Genomic DNA, 17,500 nt, shown 5'->3' with positions numbered 1-17,500 from the left:
AGGCCCCCAATGAGGGGATGAGTGGGGCCAGTGGAATTAACTATTTTCGGGTATTCAAAAGGAGGTGAAGGGAGGCTGCTGGTATTCTTTTCTTTACTTTAGGCCTATCAACTAAAGAGGTAGTGATGTGCACATCAAAAATGCAGAACAAAAGGCTTAAGCTCTTTAACAGACTTGAGATTCTCAATGTGAAGTTTCAAAAGAGGGTGGATATTTCCTGTATCTATGTTAGGCCCCCAGTGGGGAGGGGGCCTAATAGAATAGACCAGACGTGGGCAAACTCAGGCCCGGGGGGCACATGCGGCCCACTCGGCCATTTCATGCGGCACTCAGAGCATTTCGAAGAAAAAAATAGCAGATTCATATGGTCACTCATTCTTAAATTGGCTATCTAAAACAAGGGTCATGGAAACCTTAGATTATTTAGGTCTACATCTAGATACAATTAGCAGGAATGGTATAACTGACAATGGTGTAATTATGTTGGCGTAAACCATTTCTTATTATTGGCACCGGCAAGTTGCCTACGATATCTGGCCCTTAGGTCGACTTTCTAAATTCAATGCGGCCCTTCGGCCAAAATAATTGCCCACCCCTGGAATAGACCATTTCTTGAGGTATCCAATCGGATTAATGAGGTCAGCAGAATCGAGCATGGGTTCGAAAACAGAATAAATGGCTTCCCATCATCCGCCATACACATGTGGAGTGCGTTCCAATATGCAACCTTGCGTCCTCCCCTTGTGCTTGTGGCCTTGTACCAGGAAGTAATACGTCGTGATGACATCACTGACAACAGCATTATATTTCAATATCTCGCAAAAGCTCAATTGTAAAGTAATTTTCTCATTTTCATACAGGATGGTAAATGATGAATAGACCCCCAACATAGGCTGACAGCAGAGGAATTTACTTATTTTCTCCATGGAGGCGGGGCATCAGCAAAACGTGAGGCCACAAGCCCAAGTGAAGGACGCAAGGTCGCATATTGGAATGCACCCGTGGTCTTAGGAGGAGCTGGAGGGAGGTGGATATTATAGCTATTATTTCAGGCCCCAAATGAGGGGTCCGATGGAATAAACTAGTGATGGACAACCTGGATTCAGAAACTATATTCCAGTTAGAGATGCATCCGGTTCCGGATCCGGCAGGATAATAGGGTTTTTCACAGGATCCGGATCCGGTTCCAGGATCCAGGATCCGGTAGCCGAGGCTTTTCAGTCAAAATAGTTTGAGCCAACGTGATAAAAAGGGCCCACGTGTGCGAGTAGGCTATGTGTTTCAACCCTTTCGTAGGATCCGGTATCCGGTTCCGGATCTGGCAGGATCTTAAGCAGTGGATCCGGTATCCGGCAGGATCCTAAAAATCAGGATCCGGTGCATCTCTAATTCCAGTGCCACTTTTTTTTCCAAATGACCTGTTTTTACCTGTCCAAATACTTGTAGACAAACTGTACTGGTAAAAGCAGCTCTTTTTTTAATTTCTGGCACAGGATTATATATTGCGATTCCAGGCTGCCCAGGAAGAAACCCTTTTTAGATGTCCCATTGATTGAAGTAGGTCAGCATCATCAATGGGTTTGAAAAGAGAACAGTGTTTGTCTTTTTTTTGTCAAAGAATGGCAAGACATTTTGACTTCTATTGCTAATGTATGTTCAAGAGTGTGTGTGTGTGTGTGTGTGTGTGTGTGCGTGCGTGCGTGCGTGCGTGCGTGCGTGCGTGCGTGCGTGTGTGTTTGTGTACATGAACATGTATTTTTTTCTAAATAATTCCTAAAATATTTCTAAAAGGTAGTATTTACATCAAACCACAATGGGAACAAGCTGTAAGGTGTTCAGGGATAATCCTGACATCCACTTAAGCACTTTTGCTCCACAGCTCGCCCTTGTGGTCATATGGTATACTGACTTGTCGGTGTGTTAAACACTTTGATACCCCTGCCCCTGCTCTGATTTTGTAATCACTATGCAATAAGCAGCGTTTTTTATTTTATTTTTTAGCTTGCATGAGTGTGTTTTTCTCTTGGGTTGAATCTATGAGCAGTACATCTTTTTTATAGTATATATTTTTAGGGCTTTTTTGCCTTTATTTTTGACTGGACATTGGAGGAGGGACAGGAAATGAGTGGCAAGAGAGAGACGGGGAAGGATCGGGAAATTACCCAGGCCGGAATGGAATGCGGGTCGCCGGCATAGTAACCCAGTACCATACCGTTAGGCCACAGCAGGGCCTGAACAGAACATCTGTAAATAAACTAATCAGAGGTTACTTTCCACAGCTGTAAATTCTGATATATACAGAGAGCACTCTACTTTTTAAACCACACATGTTTTCTTATATAAACTTATAGATCAGTGTTTTGGATTTTTGCAGAAAACAGAAGAACTCATACTACTAGATGCATTGTGGGCCTTGGCTGTAGATCAAACGGCAAAGGCACCATACCGTTATGCCTGGAAACAGGCAGGGCAGCCGGGGCCCCTAGGTTGCAGACATCAGTATCTAGCATGTGGAGGGGGGCCCTAGGCTGCAGGCATATCTAGCCTGTGGAGGTGGGGCCCTAGGCTGCAGGCATATCTAGCCTGTGGTGTGGGGCCCTAGGCTGCAGCCATATCTATCCTGTGGTGGGGGGCCCTAGGCAGCAGGCATATCTAGCCTGTGGTGGGGGGCCCTAGGCAGCAGGCATATCTAGCCTCTGGTGTGGGGCCCTAGGCTGCATGCATATCTAGCCTGTGGTGTGGGGCCCTAGGCTGCAGCCATATCTAGCCTGTGGTGGGAGGCCCTAGGCTGCGGCCATATCTAGCCTGTGGTGGGGGGCCCTAGGCTGCGGCCATATCTATCCTGTGGTAGGGGCCCTAGGTTGCAGGCATATCTATCCTGTGGTGGGGGGCCCTAGGCTGCGGCCATATCTAGCCTGTGGAGGTGGGGCCCTAGGCTGCGGCCATATCTAGCCTGTGGTGGGGGGCCCTAGGCTGCGGCCATATCTATCCTGTGGTAGGGGCCCTAGGTTGCAGGCATATCTAGCCTGTGGAGGTGGGGCCCTAGGCTGCGGCCATATCTAGCCTGTGGTGGGGGGCCCTAGGCTGCGGCCATATCTATCCTGTGGTAGGGGCCCCTAGGTTGCAGGCATATCTAGCCTGTGGAGGGGGGCCCTAGGCTGCGGCCATATCTAGCCTCTGGTGTGGGGCCCTAGGCTGCAGGCATATCTATCCTGTGGAGGGGGGCCCTAGGCTGCGGCCATATCTAGCCTGTGGAGGTGGGGCCCTAGGCTGCGGCCATATCTAGCCTGTGGTGGGGGGCCCTAGGCTGCGGCCATATCTATCCTGTGGTAGGGGCCCTAGTGGGGTCGTAATAGGCTCAGTCATTTCAAATTGGTGTTAAAGTTTGGTTTTCACTTCCATGTTGAAGTTTTTTTTTGGGTCTATAGAACAATTTGAGTTCGAGTGTCAAACACACAGATAACAAAATGGCCTGCGGGGGGCGCTCTAAAATATATAAACTGCTATAACTTTTGATTAGTTAAACCAAATTTAACATATGAGGTATGTATGGATTCAGCATGAAGATGAGAAACCGGTGAGCTAAGTATTTGGTTACCAGATTAAAGACACACTATGTAATAAACACACTTTTAGCCAATGGACAGTTAAATCCGGGTCTTTTTAAGATAAAGGGTGGAAATGCCCTCAAAGTTGCAATGAAACATAATTTATTGTTACAAGTTATTGTAAACAAAGCCTGGGTTATCACTTAACTTGATTTGTTCAGAATATCCCTGAAGCACACAGATACTAATAGGATACCTATACACAAATATGGCTGCATATAGCCTAAGTTATGTGATTGCAACTTTGAGTGTATGAATTTAGGAACATGAGTACCAGCTTTTTGTTTCCCATAAAGCCATCATTTTATTCACAACTTAAAAACTTTATATCTGGAAGAAAGTAAATCAATAATAATAATAATAATAATAATAATAATAATAATAATAATAATAAATACTATGGGGAGCATAATTTTTTCCTGCATTCAAAAAGCAAACAGAAGACCATAGGGCTAACATTTATTCCAATACTCCACTCTACAATAACTATGACATGCAAAAACAGTCAGTGTCAGTCTTAGAAATTGTTTGTGCACTTGCACAGACGTGTGCACTTTAACTCTGCCTCTGCACTTGCATCGAGATCTGGCAGGTTATATTTGTACAAGTACTAGTACAGCTGCACTTCACCTCTAGTTGGAATACATCTTTGGCAACTGCATCTTTGGTAGTGTAGTCCAAATCTGGGAACTGTTCATTTGTTACCAGATTGGCAGGCATTTCTGGCAAATGCAGATGATAAGAACAGTTTTCATTCCTGTCAGCTGGTAACAAATGGACAGTTCTCAGATGACAGATATGTCCTCATAACAGCAGATGATTGTGTCTACCATGTATGAAATAGTCCTATAGTATTATTTAGTATGCTTGCCAAAGGCCTCTGCTTGCCGCCAGCAAGCATACTAATTGTTCTCCAACAGTTTATTTAGTATGCTTGCGGGAAAGCATATCAATTGTTCATCAGCAGTTTATTATTATTCAGGGCTGAGGGTGGTGTATTTTTTGCTGGCCTACCCCCTTTCATTCGTTCACCAGACTTGTTTTTCCTCAGTTTTCTCTGTTTTCCCCCTCATTGAAATGAATGGTAGAATGGTCAAGATGATGATGTCACAAACTGTGGCAGTTACAGTGAGATGCGACCTGTCCTAGGGTTTTTAACTAGGTATCAACTAGGTAAAGGCATTGTCAGAGAGGTCTTGGCTCTGAATACAAACTGTGTGAAGATCATAAGCCAACTCGTACAAATGTTTCAGAGAGAGCAGTTTTAAAATCCCCTATGCTATGACCCCATTCACTTACGAAAAAAAATTTGTGAACAGCTCAGCGCATAGGCCTGAATATGTCAATTTTTTGACTGAACCATTTGGCCTAGAAAAGTGATCTCAGCTTTGACATGAAGAGCAGGGTTGTGCCATTTGTGTGTCAATATCATCTGACAACTTGCAAAACTTTTGGAGATATGACAGTGTAAAAATAAGGCTGCACATATTACTCAGCTATTGACCGCCAAATTGTCACCTTTAGAATTTTCAGTCATACACACACACCAAGGAGGTCTACATTACTTACTGTATCATTGACACACACACATGCAGCCATGTAGACGTTTAGACCTCTGCTGTCACTTGGGCAACCATGGCCTAGTATGCTGCTGTGGCCACTCTATACAGTAAGTGGCAGTGGCCTACTGGTCTGTCAGAGGGTTGCAGGTTCGAATCCCACCCTTACCTCTCCCTACCCACCCATTGCTGAAAGGCACCTGAAGCATCTCCATACATGCACACACACACGCACACACACAGACAGACCTCTCTCTCTCTCTCTCTCTCTCTCTCTCTCTCTCTCTCGCACACACAGACACACACACACTCAGACCTCTATCTCTTTCCCTCGTGTTTCTCTGTGTGTATACAACAGCTCTGTGTGTGTGTGCATAAGCCGCAAGCATACTAATAGCATTGTCTCTCCGGAAAGTCTTATTATTATTATTATTATTATTATTATTATGATTATTATTATTGTTATCATTGATTTATTTTCTTCCAGATATAAAGTTTTTTGTGATTTTATGTGTAAATAGAATATGGCTTGATTGAAAAAAGTTGATACTCATGATACTAAATTCATAAACTCAAAGTTGCAAGTTGGGTCCTAAATATCACATAGGCTTTATGCAGCCCTATTTGTGTATAGGTATCCTAGGTATCTTTGTGCTTCAGGGATATTCTGAAAAAATCAAGTTGAATGATATCCCAGGCTTTATTTACAATAACTTGTAACAATAAATGATGTTTCATTGCAACTTGGAGGGCATTTCCACCCTTTATCTTAAAAAAAAACCCCTGAATTTTGCTGTCCATGGGCTAAAAGTGTGTTTATGACATAGTATGTCTTTAATCCGGTAACCAGTGTCTCCTCTTAATGCTGAATCCATGCATACCTCATATGTTAAATTTGGTTAAACTAATAAAAAGTTATAGCAGTTTATATATTTTAGAGCGCCCCCCGCAGGCCATTTTGTTATCTGTGCGTTTGACACTCGAACCCAAATTGTTCTATAGACCCTAAACTTCAACTTGGAAGTGAAAACCAAACTTTAACACTAATTTGAAATGACTGAGAAAAAATGCACATGCCTACGACCCCACTACCCTAGGTTGCAGGCATATCTAGCCTGTGGTGGGGGGCCCTAGGCAGCAGGCATATCTAGCCTGTGGAGGGGGGCCCTAGGCTGCGGCCATATCTAGCCTGTGGAGGGGGGCCCTAGGCAGCAGGCATATCTAGCCTGTGGAGGGGGGCCCTAGGCTGCGGCCATATCTAGCCTGTGGAGGGGGGCCCTAGGCAGCAGGCATATCTAGCCTGTGGAGGGGGGCCCTAGGCTGCGGCCATATCTAGCCTGTGGTGGGGGGCCCTAGGCTGCAGGCATATCTAGCCTGTGGTAGGGGCCCCTAGGTTGCAGGCATATCTAGCCTGTGGAGGGGGGCCCTAGGCTGCGGCCATATCTAGCCTGTGGTAGGGGGCCCTAGGCTGCAGGCATATCTAGCCTGTGGAGGGGGGCCCTAGGCTGCGGCCATATCTATCCTGTGCATTAATCCAGCCCTGGGACCAGGGTTCGATTCTGGCCATTCTGGAGGTTATTTCTCGCTTCTCTCTCTCTCTCTCTCTCTCTCTCTCTCTCTCTCTCTCTCTCTCTCTCTCTCTCTCTCTCTCTCTCTCTCTCTCTCTCTCTCCCACTCGTTTCCTGTCACTATCATTACATTCCTGTCAAATGTAAAGGATATTAAAACCCCTTAGTGCAGAGCCTATGTTATAACCTTACTGTCACCAAAATGTTAATGGCTATGTCTTAATCTGTTACTTAAGGCTCTCGGCACTGTCATAGCAATGTTGTTATGATGTAGTTGAGTATTTTCAGCACATAGTTGAATAGGCCCGCCGGCGACCCCATCTGCAGTAAGAGGCTACTAGCCCAAAATCAAATCTTTACAAACAAGTGATGTGGCTCAGCCATGGCTCCAGGGAATGAGCACTGGACTGCCACACGGGTGACCCGGGTTCGATTCCCGGCACGGGTCATTTCCTGATCCTTCCACGTCTCTCTCTCTCCCATCTCGTTTCCTGTCATCTCCCACTGACTGTCCTGTCTGAAGAATAATCACCCTCACCCCCCCAGTGATGCACTATGGAAGAGGAGGATAATCGCACAGGCCTCCCAGGCCCAGGCCCAGACCCAGGGGGCTCACAGAGGTCCCAAGGGTACCAGGCCAAGATGAACAAACACACACACACACACACACACACACACACACACACACACACACACACACACACACACACACACACACACACACACACACACACACACACACACACACACACACTAATCCCCCTCCTCCCAATGGTGCCGCATGTAACACAGAGATTGAATAGTGTACGACTTTTAGGTTAGTATGAACTTTTGACCCAGACGGTTAAGAATGGCTGGAAGAACAAACTGTTTTGGAGTGCAACTGTCCGTAAACCAGATTTAACCGATACATGAATATGCATTCATGATGCATGTAAATGGAGTGGAGACTCATCTGTGGTTAGCACATGTTCCCCATACTAAAATTAGCCTTTTGTTGCTTGCCTCTCTTTTGAATTTTAAGTCAGAATGAACTTTTGACCCAGAAGGTTAAAAATCGATGGAGGGGCAAACAGTTTGCAACTGCTCTGTAAACTGTTATAAAAAATAAAACACAGTAAGGCCATGCCGTGGCCTAACAGTAGGGCACTGGGTTTCTACGCCGGCGACCCGGATTCGATTCTGGCCCGGGTCATTTGCCAATCGTCCCTATCTCTCTCTCCCACTCGCTTCCTGTCACCATCTCCAACTGTCCTATCAAATAAAGGCAAAAATGTCCATAAAAGCAACAACAGCAAAAAACACACTATAAAATAAAATGTAATACATACAGGCCAAAGTATCACATTGCATTCATGAGTGGAGAGACTCATTTGTGGTTGGCACATGCTCCCTCCCTGAACTGAATTTAACCTTTCCTTTAATATAGGGCAGTCATGGGTAAGTGGTTAGTGCGTCAGACTTGTATCCCAACGGTTGCCGGTTCGACTCCGACCCGTCAGGTTGGTGGGGGGAGTAATTAACCAGTGCTCTCCCCCATCCTCCTCCATGACTGAGGTACCCTGAGCATGGTAACGTCCCGCTTCACTGCTCCCTTTCAGGTGCCATTGGTGTCTGCCCCCTTGCACGGTTGAGGCATAAATGCTTTTTTGTTGCTTGACACCATCTAAAGCAAATTTGTTTATCTTGGTCGCGAGAGAGGTGAACAGACCGAGGATATGGATCACTGGAACCATGTTGTGTGGTCTGAAGAGACCAAGATAAACAAATTTGCTTTAGATGGTGTCAAGTATGCATGGTGGTACACAAGTTAGTTTTACCAATAAAGTTGATGCTCTCAGTAGTGGGAGTGACATGGTTTGGGTTTGCATGAATGCTGTCAACATTGATAAACTGAAATACATCTAAAAGAAACATGCACTGTGACTACTGAAGCAGATCATGACACTCTCCATAGGATTGCATTCAAATCGCATTCCAATCTATTTAAGTCAGGTGCAGACTCAAAATGTAAAAGTTCAATGTAAAGATCTACGTGTATCTATCTATCTATCTATCTATCTATCTATCTATCTATCTATCTATCTATCTATCTATCTATCTATCTATCTATCTATCTATCTATCTATCTATCTATCTATCTATCTATCTATCTATCTATCTATCTATCTATCTCCTCTCTCAGGTAGTAAATAAGCTGGAGTAAAATGAACACCAATTCAAAATGTAGTTAATTTTAACTTTGAAAGAGTTATATTAACACTGGTATTTTTATTGGGTAAGATGACCTCCCCTTTCCTCTGTCAGCTGCACGGTGGCAACCCACCGGCAGGATCGCTCCAACTCTATGAGCCGGCGCAACTTTAACTCTATTTTTGAGTGGGCCCAAAAGTTATCAATCTGAAGAGTTACTTACATCCAGGTAGTATATTAAAACTCATACTTTTCCTGAGTGTATTGTATCCTCTCCCAGCCTGAGGGCAGCAACTACCGTCAGAATCGCTCCAACTCTATGAGCCGGAGCAAAATTAGCTCTAATTTGAGTGGTCCCAAATGTTATCTGAGATGGAGTTAATTTCAATTTGTCAAGAGCTACATACAGGTAGTATATATTAACCATGGGTGCTGGAAAGGGGGGGTGCAGTGATGCATTTTCATTCCCACTTTTGGGCTCCCTAAATGAGGCTTTCTCATTTTTTACTGCAGACAAATGAGTGGAGTGCAGCAGCAGTAAACATTGCTAAGAAATAAAGAATGAAGAAAAAAAAAAATACCACCACTTTAAAACTTGTTCCAGCGCCCTTGATATTAACATTCATTCACTTTTCATGCTTACTGTCTGTAGCCTGATGGCCTTAACTACCGCCAGAATCGCTCCAACATGGTGATCAGTGAGCCTGAGTGGGCCCAAATGTCATCTGGAATTGAGTTAATTTCAACTTTTCAAGGGTTACATACATTCATATTAACACTCTTACTTTTCCTGGGTGTACATGTATTGTATCCTCTCTCAGCCTGATGGCAGCAACTACCGGCAGAATCGCTCCAACTTTGTTATCCGGAGCAAAATGAACTGTATTTTTGAGTGGGCCTGCCCAAATGTTATCTGAAATGAGAGTTAATGTCAACTTTTCAGGTACATACAGGTAGTATATTAACACTACTTTTCATAATTACTGTATCCTCTCTCAGCCTGATGGCCTCAACTACCGTCAGAATCGCTCCAACTCGGTGATCAGCTCGGTGGTCAGTGAGCCGGAGCAGCGTGTGCCCAATTTCCTGCAGTCAGGCACGGCCATCCCAGCCAACATGGCACTGGCCGGCACCAGCCCCATCGACAAGTACTCCCGCATCCTCTTCCCCCTCGCCTTCGGGTCCTTCAACCTGGTCTACTGGAGCTACTACATGTCCCGGGACACCATGGAGAAACCCAGGTAAGGGTGTCATACATAGATTATTAATGCTATTAATCAACGATTTATTCGTTTATTTCAACCTAATGCCCTGGTGCTACTATCGTACATGTCCAGAGACACCATGGAGAAACCCAGGTATGTTTTCTTCGTAAGAGTACGCACATCCCACATCTCTGAGGCCAGGTGCAGGACAAAATGCATATCTGATAGTAGAAAGAGTAGATGTCCAACCGCGCACTGTTGCTCCGCTTTGAAAATGTACTCAGCTCATACAACGTTTCAAAAACGTTGTATGAAACCAAGGTATGTAACACAGGGAGGGAGGTCGGGGATGAAGAAAATGATACTAGATTTTTATGCAGCTTCTGTAGATAGTTTATTAGTTCATTAGTTTATTTCAGCTGTGTCTACTACTGGTGTTCCAACGGCTACCCTCAGGTAGAAGGTACAGGTCCCTTCAGAGCCGCACTAAAAGACTGCCCAACAGTGTTTAACACCAGGCCTTTTGACTTTTGAATTTGCAGGACTGCTGAGGAACATTACTGTCTAAAATGTTATCCATCAATCCTTTGGACATTTCTGTGTGTGTGTGTGTGTGTGTGCGTGCGTGCGTGCGTGCGTGCGTGCGTGCGCGCGCGAGAGAGGGGGGGTGTCGAGTATTATGCACTTAATCTCTGCTGCACTTTAAGTGGGATGGGGGGGCTGGGGGGGTCAAGCACTGGTGTCACTTTTACCTCTTATTGCACTTTACTTGAAAACCTGCTGCTACTAAGTATTGTACCCCAAACACAATTTCGTTGCCTTTTTGACAATGACAATAAATTCTTGAATCTCTTGAATCTCTGGTGCTTTTACATGTACTGACATGATGGGGGGAGAGCACTGGTTAATTACTCCTCCCACCAACCTGGTGGGTCGGTAGTCAAACCGGCAACCTTTGGGCTACAAGTCTGACGCTCTAACCATGACTGCCCATAAAATGACATTATACATAATTGTTTTTGCAAACAATTCCACTGGTGCTAGAACATGTCCAGTGACATCATGGAGAAACCCAAGTAAGTGGAGGGTGATGATGGGGAAAATGGCACCTGAAGAAAAACATGGTGTCATGTGACAAAAAATTATGTGTACATGGCCATTTTTTAAAACATACTTTTACAGATTATAAATGCAGATTACTTACTGTCCATCATTGCTATTGTTGGAGCTATACTATTCTTTTAAAGTAATGCTAAAGTTAATGGTTAATTTGTTTATTGTTTTTATGATTAGTTATTCTTATTTTAGAAATGTGGTAATTTTAATAATAAATGATAATTCTAGTTACTTGTTTAGTTAATTGCTTTGCTTTATAGCTTTAGTCATTTTTCTTTGATTTAATTACTGATATATCATTTGAACACTTGGGGGCGATAGTGGGCACAGGTACACCTGTATATAGGTAGGAAGTAGGTGGTGATCTGTGTAGGCACCTGGGTGATGGGCATATGGTTTTTTACCAGAGCGAGAGATGCCATGTGTTTGCTCAACTGGAATAAAAAATAAACCACCATCAACTCAAGAACTTTGCCTGGAAATTGGACTTTGTCTTGCCTGCGTACATTACCTGCCCATGGTGCCTGAAGTGTTCCGTTTGATTTAAGTTTAATTTGATTTTGTTTGACAAACGGCCACTACAGCTATGTTATTGGTTACTGCATATCATACTACCTCAATTCCGGTGGAGTTGTGACACATACTAAATTGCCAATAAAAACAAAATAATATCGTTTTCAAAACATCCGGTCCATACTTGAGATGGAGAACTTAAAAACTTAGTGATTTGACTACATCACTAGGGTTATTATGGGTGTGCTACGACTGTCATGCCAACAAGCCTGGCTCTTTGTTGTAGCAGTCAGAACCCCAGTATGGTATGCTAGAGACCTAGTGTGGGAACTCTACTCCCCTTCACAAGTTATTGTAGAGAACCCACGGTATTACAATATTTTATACAACAGTATTTAATATTACATTACAGTAGATCCTAAGTGTTTTTTTTATATATATACGTAAGTTTTGGGGCATTTTCGGCCTTTATTACGATAGTGCAGAAGAGGTGGACAGGAAGCGAGTGGGGAGAGAGAGATGGGGAAGGGTCGGCAAAGGACCCGGGCCGGAATCGAACCTGGGTCAGCCGCGCAGCAGGCAGGTGCCCTACCGTTAGCGCTATTGAAGGGCCTGATCTTGAGTGTTTTTTGTGTCTGCATTCACTCTGGCCTCAAAAGTAATTTTTTTAAAGATAGGGCCAAGAAGCAGCAAGACATCCATAGTCAGCCATAGCAGCTAAAAAAAGCACGATTTAGCAAGCTCTCTTCTGTACAGCTACAGTAAGCTCGCATCAGACGGGTCGGCTAAGTGTACTGTCACAGGTGCTTGTTGAGCCAGTCAGCTGGGGCTTTGTGCTGGCAGACGTCCTAGATCCAGACAAAATACTCTAATGAGGCCGGAATATGCCCTCTGCAGGATGAGATGCGCACTCTTTACTAATGCGCTATGGATCAGGGTTGCCAGATGAGAATGATTATTTCCAGCCCAAAAAAATGCACAGAACCCACCTGGAAGCACTAAGTTCCGCCTAATTTGAACTAAATTCTATTGATTTCTATGGCCATAAATTTGCAGAAAAACGTGGCCAAATGCCGTTTTTACCCATTTTTACCCGCAGACAGCCATCCTAAGCAGCCCAATTGGGCTGGAAACTGTCCCATCTGGCAACACTTATGGATCCATAACAGACGGAACGCTACAGAAGTGGTTCCCAAACTGGGGGTCGGGACCCCCGGAGTAAAACATGTTTGCCGTTTTGAATATGGCAGTCCAAAATTGGGTCGCAACAGAAAAGGTTTGGTTAAAGAAATTAAATATGGAGACTGTACTAATCGATTGATAATCCAATCTCTGTGGATCTATGAAGACAAGACTAGACTACTGAAAGGTAGCCAAAAAAGATAAGTCTGTGATGAATTGACAGGGTCAGACTGTGCTATTCATACTCAGTTCTGCTGATCTATCATCTAGACGGGATACCGTATGGTAGCCTAAAAGAAGGCAGAAATGAAATAGGCGATTGATGCTCAGTTCTCTGTGTGTGTGTGTGTGTGTGTGTGTGTGTGTGCCTGAGTGTGTGTGTGTGTGTGTGTCCGTGTGTGTGTGCCTGTGTGTGTGTGTGTGTGTGTGTGTGTGTGTGTGTGTGTGTGTGTGTGTGTGTGTGTGTGTGTGTGTGTGTGTGTGTGTGTGTGTGAGTGATCCAGCCCAGGCTCTATAAGCATAAATAATTTGTGATTCTAAAACAGCTGGGGGATGAGTCAGACAATAAAGAGGGAGAGAAAGCGCAATGATGTTTTTTCCACTGTTGACTTTTTGTTGTTGCATTCAAGCAAAGGGACTAAACATGTACTTCCATGAAAATTGCATATGCGAATGAAACATTTCTTTTTTTGTTTTGCTTTTTTTACTAAGATGGAAGACATTAGTAAATACATTCATTCAAGATTGAAGAGTACAATACTGTAGTGCTCAGTACTCCGTAAACTCCTTTTCCCCTTTGATTTCAGTTCTTGATTCTTTTTATATATTTGATTTAGGGCTTTTTTATTTTTATTTTTAATTTTTTTATAACTTTTATATACTGTATGCATATATTTTTGGGGGAGCTTTTTGTTGCCTTTATTTGACAGGATAGTGAAGGTAGTGACAGGAAGTGAGTGGGCAGAGAGAGATGGGGAAGGGTCGGCAAAGGACCCGGGCCGGGAGTCGAACCCGGGTCGGCCACATAGCAAACAAGTGCCCTACCATTTCTGCCACAGTAGGGCCTTATTTAGGGCTTTGCCATCTATTGAGATTGGACAGCTGAAGATGGAGACAGGCAATGATTGACAAAGAATGACGGGGAAGGATCGGGAAATGACGTCGGGTGAAGTCGGAATCGAACCCGGGTCCCAGTTGCCTGGCTAACGAGTGAGATCATCTGGAGACTACCTATGCAATTTCCCGTAGGAAAGGTGTGGCTTACGATTGTCCATGGCCGCTTATTGGGCATTATGAATGTGTCATTTGGCTTGAACGTAGCCCACAGCCAATCATGTCAGTCGTATCTAGTCAAAGAAACTGCAGTCATTGCCTTTCCACCCCTCCCCGCTCTCTGATTGGAGCCCAAGATCTGGAACACTCACTGAGAGATGGAATCCATGTTGTCTTGCAGATTGGAATGATTGTGCAAAGCAGCATTGGATTTCCCAGGCTAGGGTCCCAGGTCTTATGGGGAGTCATTCTCCATTCTCAGTAGTAATAATGATAATACTTTCGTTTTATAGCGCCTTTCAAAACACCCAAGGTCGCTTCACAGGGTATCGTGTAGGAAAGTGTGAGTGTGTGTGCGCATCAGTGCGTGAATGTGAGGAGTGAATGTGCTTGTGGAACTAGCAGCCATAAGCCTCCAGGAAGAGAACTGTCTTCAGGTGTTGCTTAAACATGGCCAGTGAAGGGGCATTCTGGATGTGGTTGGGCAGATTGTTCCAAAGAATAGGAGCAGTAGTAGTAGTAGTAGAGCCGAGTGTTACTTTACTTGATGATCCAGAAGGACATCAATGGAAACAGATAATCTTCTTTCAGTTTACAGTCCATGCCTTATAATGATGACAATCAGGGCTCCAAATAAACACCAGCCAACTGGCTAAATGCTGTAGAAATTTCATTTTGACTGGTAGAAAAGACCAACTTACCAGCCACTTTGACCCATTAGTGAGTCTGTGTTTGGCTGGTAAGATTAATATCTAGTCAAGTCAAGTGTACTTTATTGTCAAAATTCTACGTAACAGGGTTAGCGCAGAAATTTTAAATTGCGTTTGACCAATCTCCAATGTGCAGTTAAACTGAACATATAAATGAGACATTGACAATTATCACACACACTGCAGTAAAAAAAACATAACTCGTACATGAATTTACATTTTTTTCTCTGACACACAACACATACTCACAACTCTCTCTCTCACACACACACAGTGTGCAGTTATAAAACACTAAAATACTGATAGAGACTGATAGACTAGCCTTTTTGACTGGTGATGATAAAAGTTAATCTAGAGCCCTGATGACATAGCCTGGCTCTCACGCAGACCCTTCGTGCATTTCCGCTTGACTTCGTGAGCTCGCACGAGGGTCTGGAAATCTTAGACGAGCCCGAACGGAATCAGATATTTCACAGCCTGTCCAATCCAATCCAGTAGTACGTGATTCAGAAAAAGGCACGTGAATTCTCCAATCAGGTTCGAGCTGTTTTGAACACACCAACGCCTTTCCAGAGCTACAGTGAGTCCAATATGTATTTGATCCCTTTCTGATTTTGCCGGTTTGCCCACTAATAAAGACATGATCAGTCTATAAATTTATGATAATATGTATTCAAACATGGAGAGACAGAATATCAAAAATAAATACCAGAAAATAACTTTAAATAATATATTTTAATTTATTTGTATTTAATTTAGGCAAATAAGTATTTGACCCCTCTAGCTAAAGAAGATAAAGTGCTTTGTGGCAAAGCCCTAGTTGTCTAGCACTGAGGTCAGATGCTTCTTTTAGTTGATGACAATGTTTGTGCATATAGTAGAAAATATTTTTGCCCATTTTTCTTTGCACATTATCTCTAAAACATTAATAGTTTGTGGCTGTAGCTTGGCAAATGGGAGGTTCAGTTCTCTCCATAGAATTACTATAGGGTTAATATTTGGAGACTGTCTAGGCCACTTCACGACTTGAATATGCTTCTTATTGAGCCACTCCTTCGTTGCTTTGACTGTATGTTGTGTATTATTGTCATGTTGGGAGATCCAAAAATGGCCCACCCTTCAGTGTAGTGGTGGAGGGAAGGACGTTTGCACTCAGGATTGCACATTACATGTCTCCCTCCATCCATTCGTTGACGATGTGAAGTTGTCCTGTGCCTTGGCCACACACAGACCCTCAAACCATAATGATACCACTTTCATGCATGATGGTGAGGATGGTGTTCTTGGAATCATAGACAGTAGTACTCTTTCTCAAAACACATTGAATTGTGATAATGCCAAACATCTTGATTTTGGTTTCATCTGACTACAGCACCTCCTTATCATATCCTAAATCAGTCTGATGTCCGTTGGCAAACCTCAAGTGGGACTGCACAGGTTCCTTCTGAAGTAAAGGTACCATGTGTGCACTACAGGAATTTAAACCTCTGTGGCATTAAGTGCTACCAGTAGTTTTCTCAGTGATTTTGGTCAGTAGCTTTGATATCATTGCCTAGTTCATACCGTATAGCTCTAGGGTGATTTCTTTCTGTTCTCATGATTATCAAATCCCTACAAAAGGTCAAATCTTGTATAGAACCCGAGACAGGCTGATGGATAGTCATTTTGTATTCCTCACATTTTGGAAGAAATGCATCAACAGCTGGGTCATTAATACCCAGTCTCTTTCTTGTGGCTTTGCAGCCCATTTAATCTTTGTTCAGGTCTAAAATCGTGTCCCTGATATCATTTGACCACTCTTTGGTCTTTCCCATGCTGGTGAGGTTGGAGTGTGACTGATTCACTCATACTATGGACTGATTCTGCTGATTCAATGTGTCTTTTATGCATGTTAGTATGTACAGGTGTCTTTAATTCAGATGACAAGTTGATTGGAAGTGCCCATCTGGTCTGTGGGCCCGGAACTGTAATCAGTTGGCAGGGGATCAAATACTTATTTTGCTCGATAAAATGGAAATAAATTAATATAAGTTAATTTATGGATTTTCTTTTTGATATTCTGTCTCTCCATATTAGAATACATATTATCATAACATTTATTGACTGATCATGTCTTTGTTAGTAGGCAAACCAACAAAATCAGCAAGGGATCAAATACATATTGGACTCACTGTAAGCGATTGACAATGTTCAGCGTGAGAACCACCAGGTTACTGATGACAATATAATTCAGTCATCTTGTCTACTAGGGCTGTAACGATACACTCAACACAAGATTCGATTCGTATCCCGATTTATGACCTACGGTTCGATACACCCCACGATTAGCCAACAATATAAAATAAAATAATGAATAAAAATTGTGATAGTTTATAGGTAGAATAAGTTACAAGAGGCTACTAATAATTTGTAAAAGTTAAAATAAAATAATGATAATGATTTGAAGCTTGGAAGCACTATCATGTATCACGATACTGCCTCCTTGTATCACGACACAGTATCGTAACTCTGTGTATCGCGATTTCTCGGTTCGATACAATATCATTACAGCCCTATTGGCTACTAATAACACAT

General features: G+C 43.3%; 2 protein-coding genes across 2 annotated transcripts in view; both read left to right on the top strand.

The window, feature by feature from the left end:
• The window catches only part of sfxn1 (sideroflexin 1), a 192,315-nt gene that overhangs the window by 90,482 nt on the left and 84,333 nt on the right, over positions 1–17,500 (top strand). The window lies entirely within an intron of this gene.
• Positions 1–17,500, top strand: part of gabra6a (gamma-aminobutyric acid type A receptor subunit alpha6a) — a 32,539-nt gene that overhangs the window by 13,812 nt on the left and 1,227 nt on the right. The window contains exon 8 of the mRNA XM_063189723.1: positions 9,928–10,169. Within this exon, the coding sequence (XP_063045793.1) occupies positions 9,928–10,169 (242 nt within the window). The remainder of the gene's footprint in view (positions 1–9,927; positions 10,170–17,500) is intronic.

This window comes from Engraulis encrasicolus, chromosome 23 (assembly GCF_034702125.1).
Source record: "Engraulis encrasicolus isolate BLACKSEA-1 chromosome 23, IST_EnEncr_1.0, whole genome shotgun sequence".
Classification (NCBI taxonomy): domain Eukaryota; kingdom Metazoa; phylum Chordata; class Actinopteri; order Clupeiformes; family Engraulidae; genus Engraulis; species Engraulis encrasicolus.
Note: the sequence above shows the minus strand (reverse complement) of the source record. Positions and strands in the feature narration are given on the sequence as shown.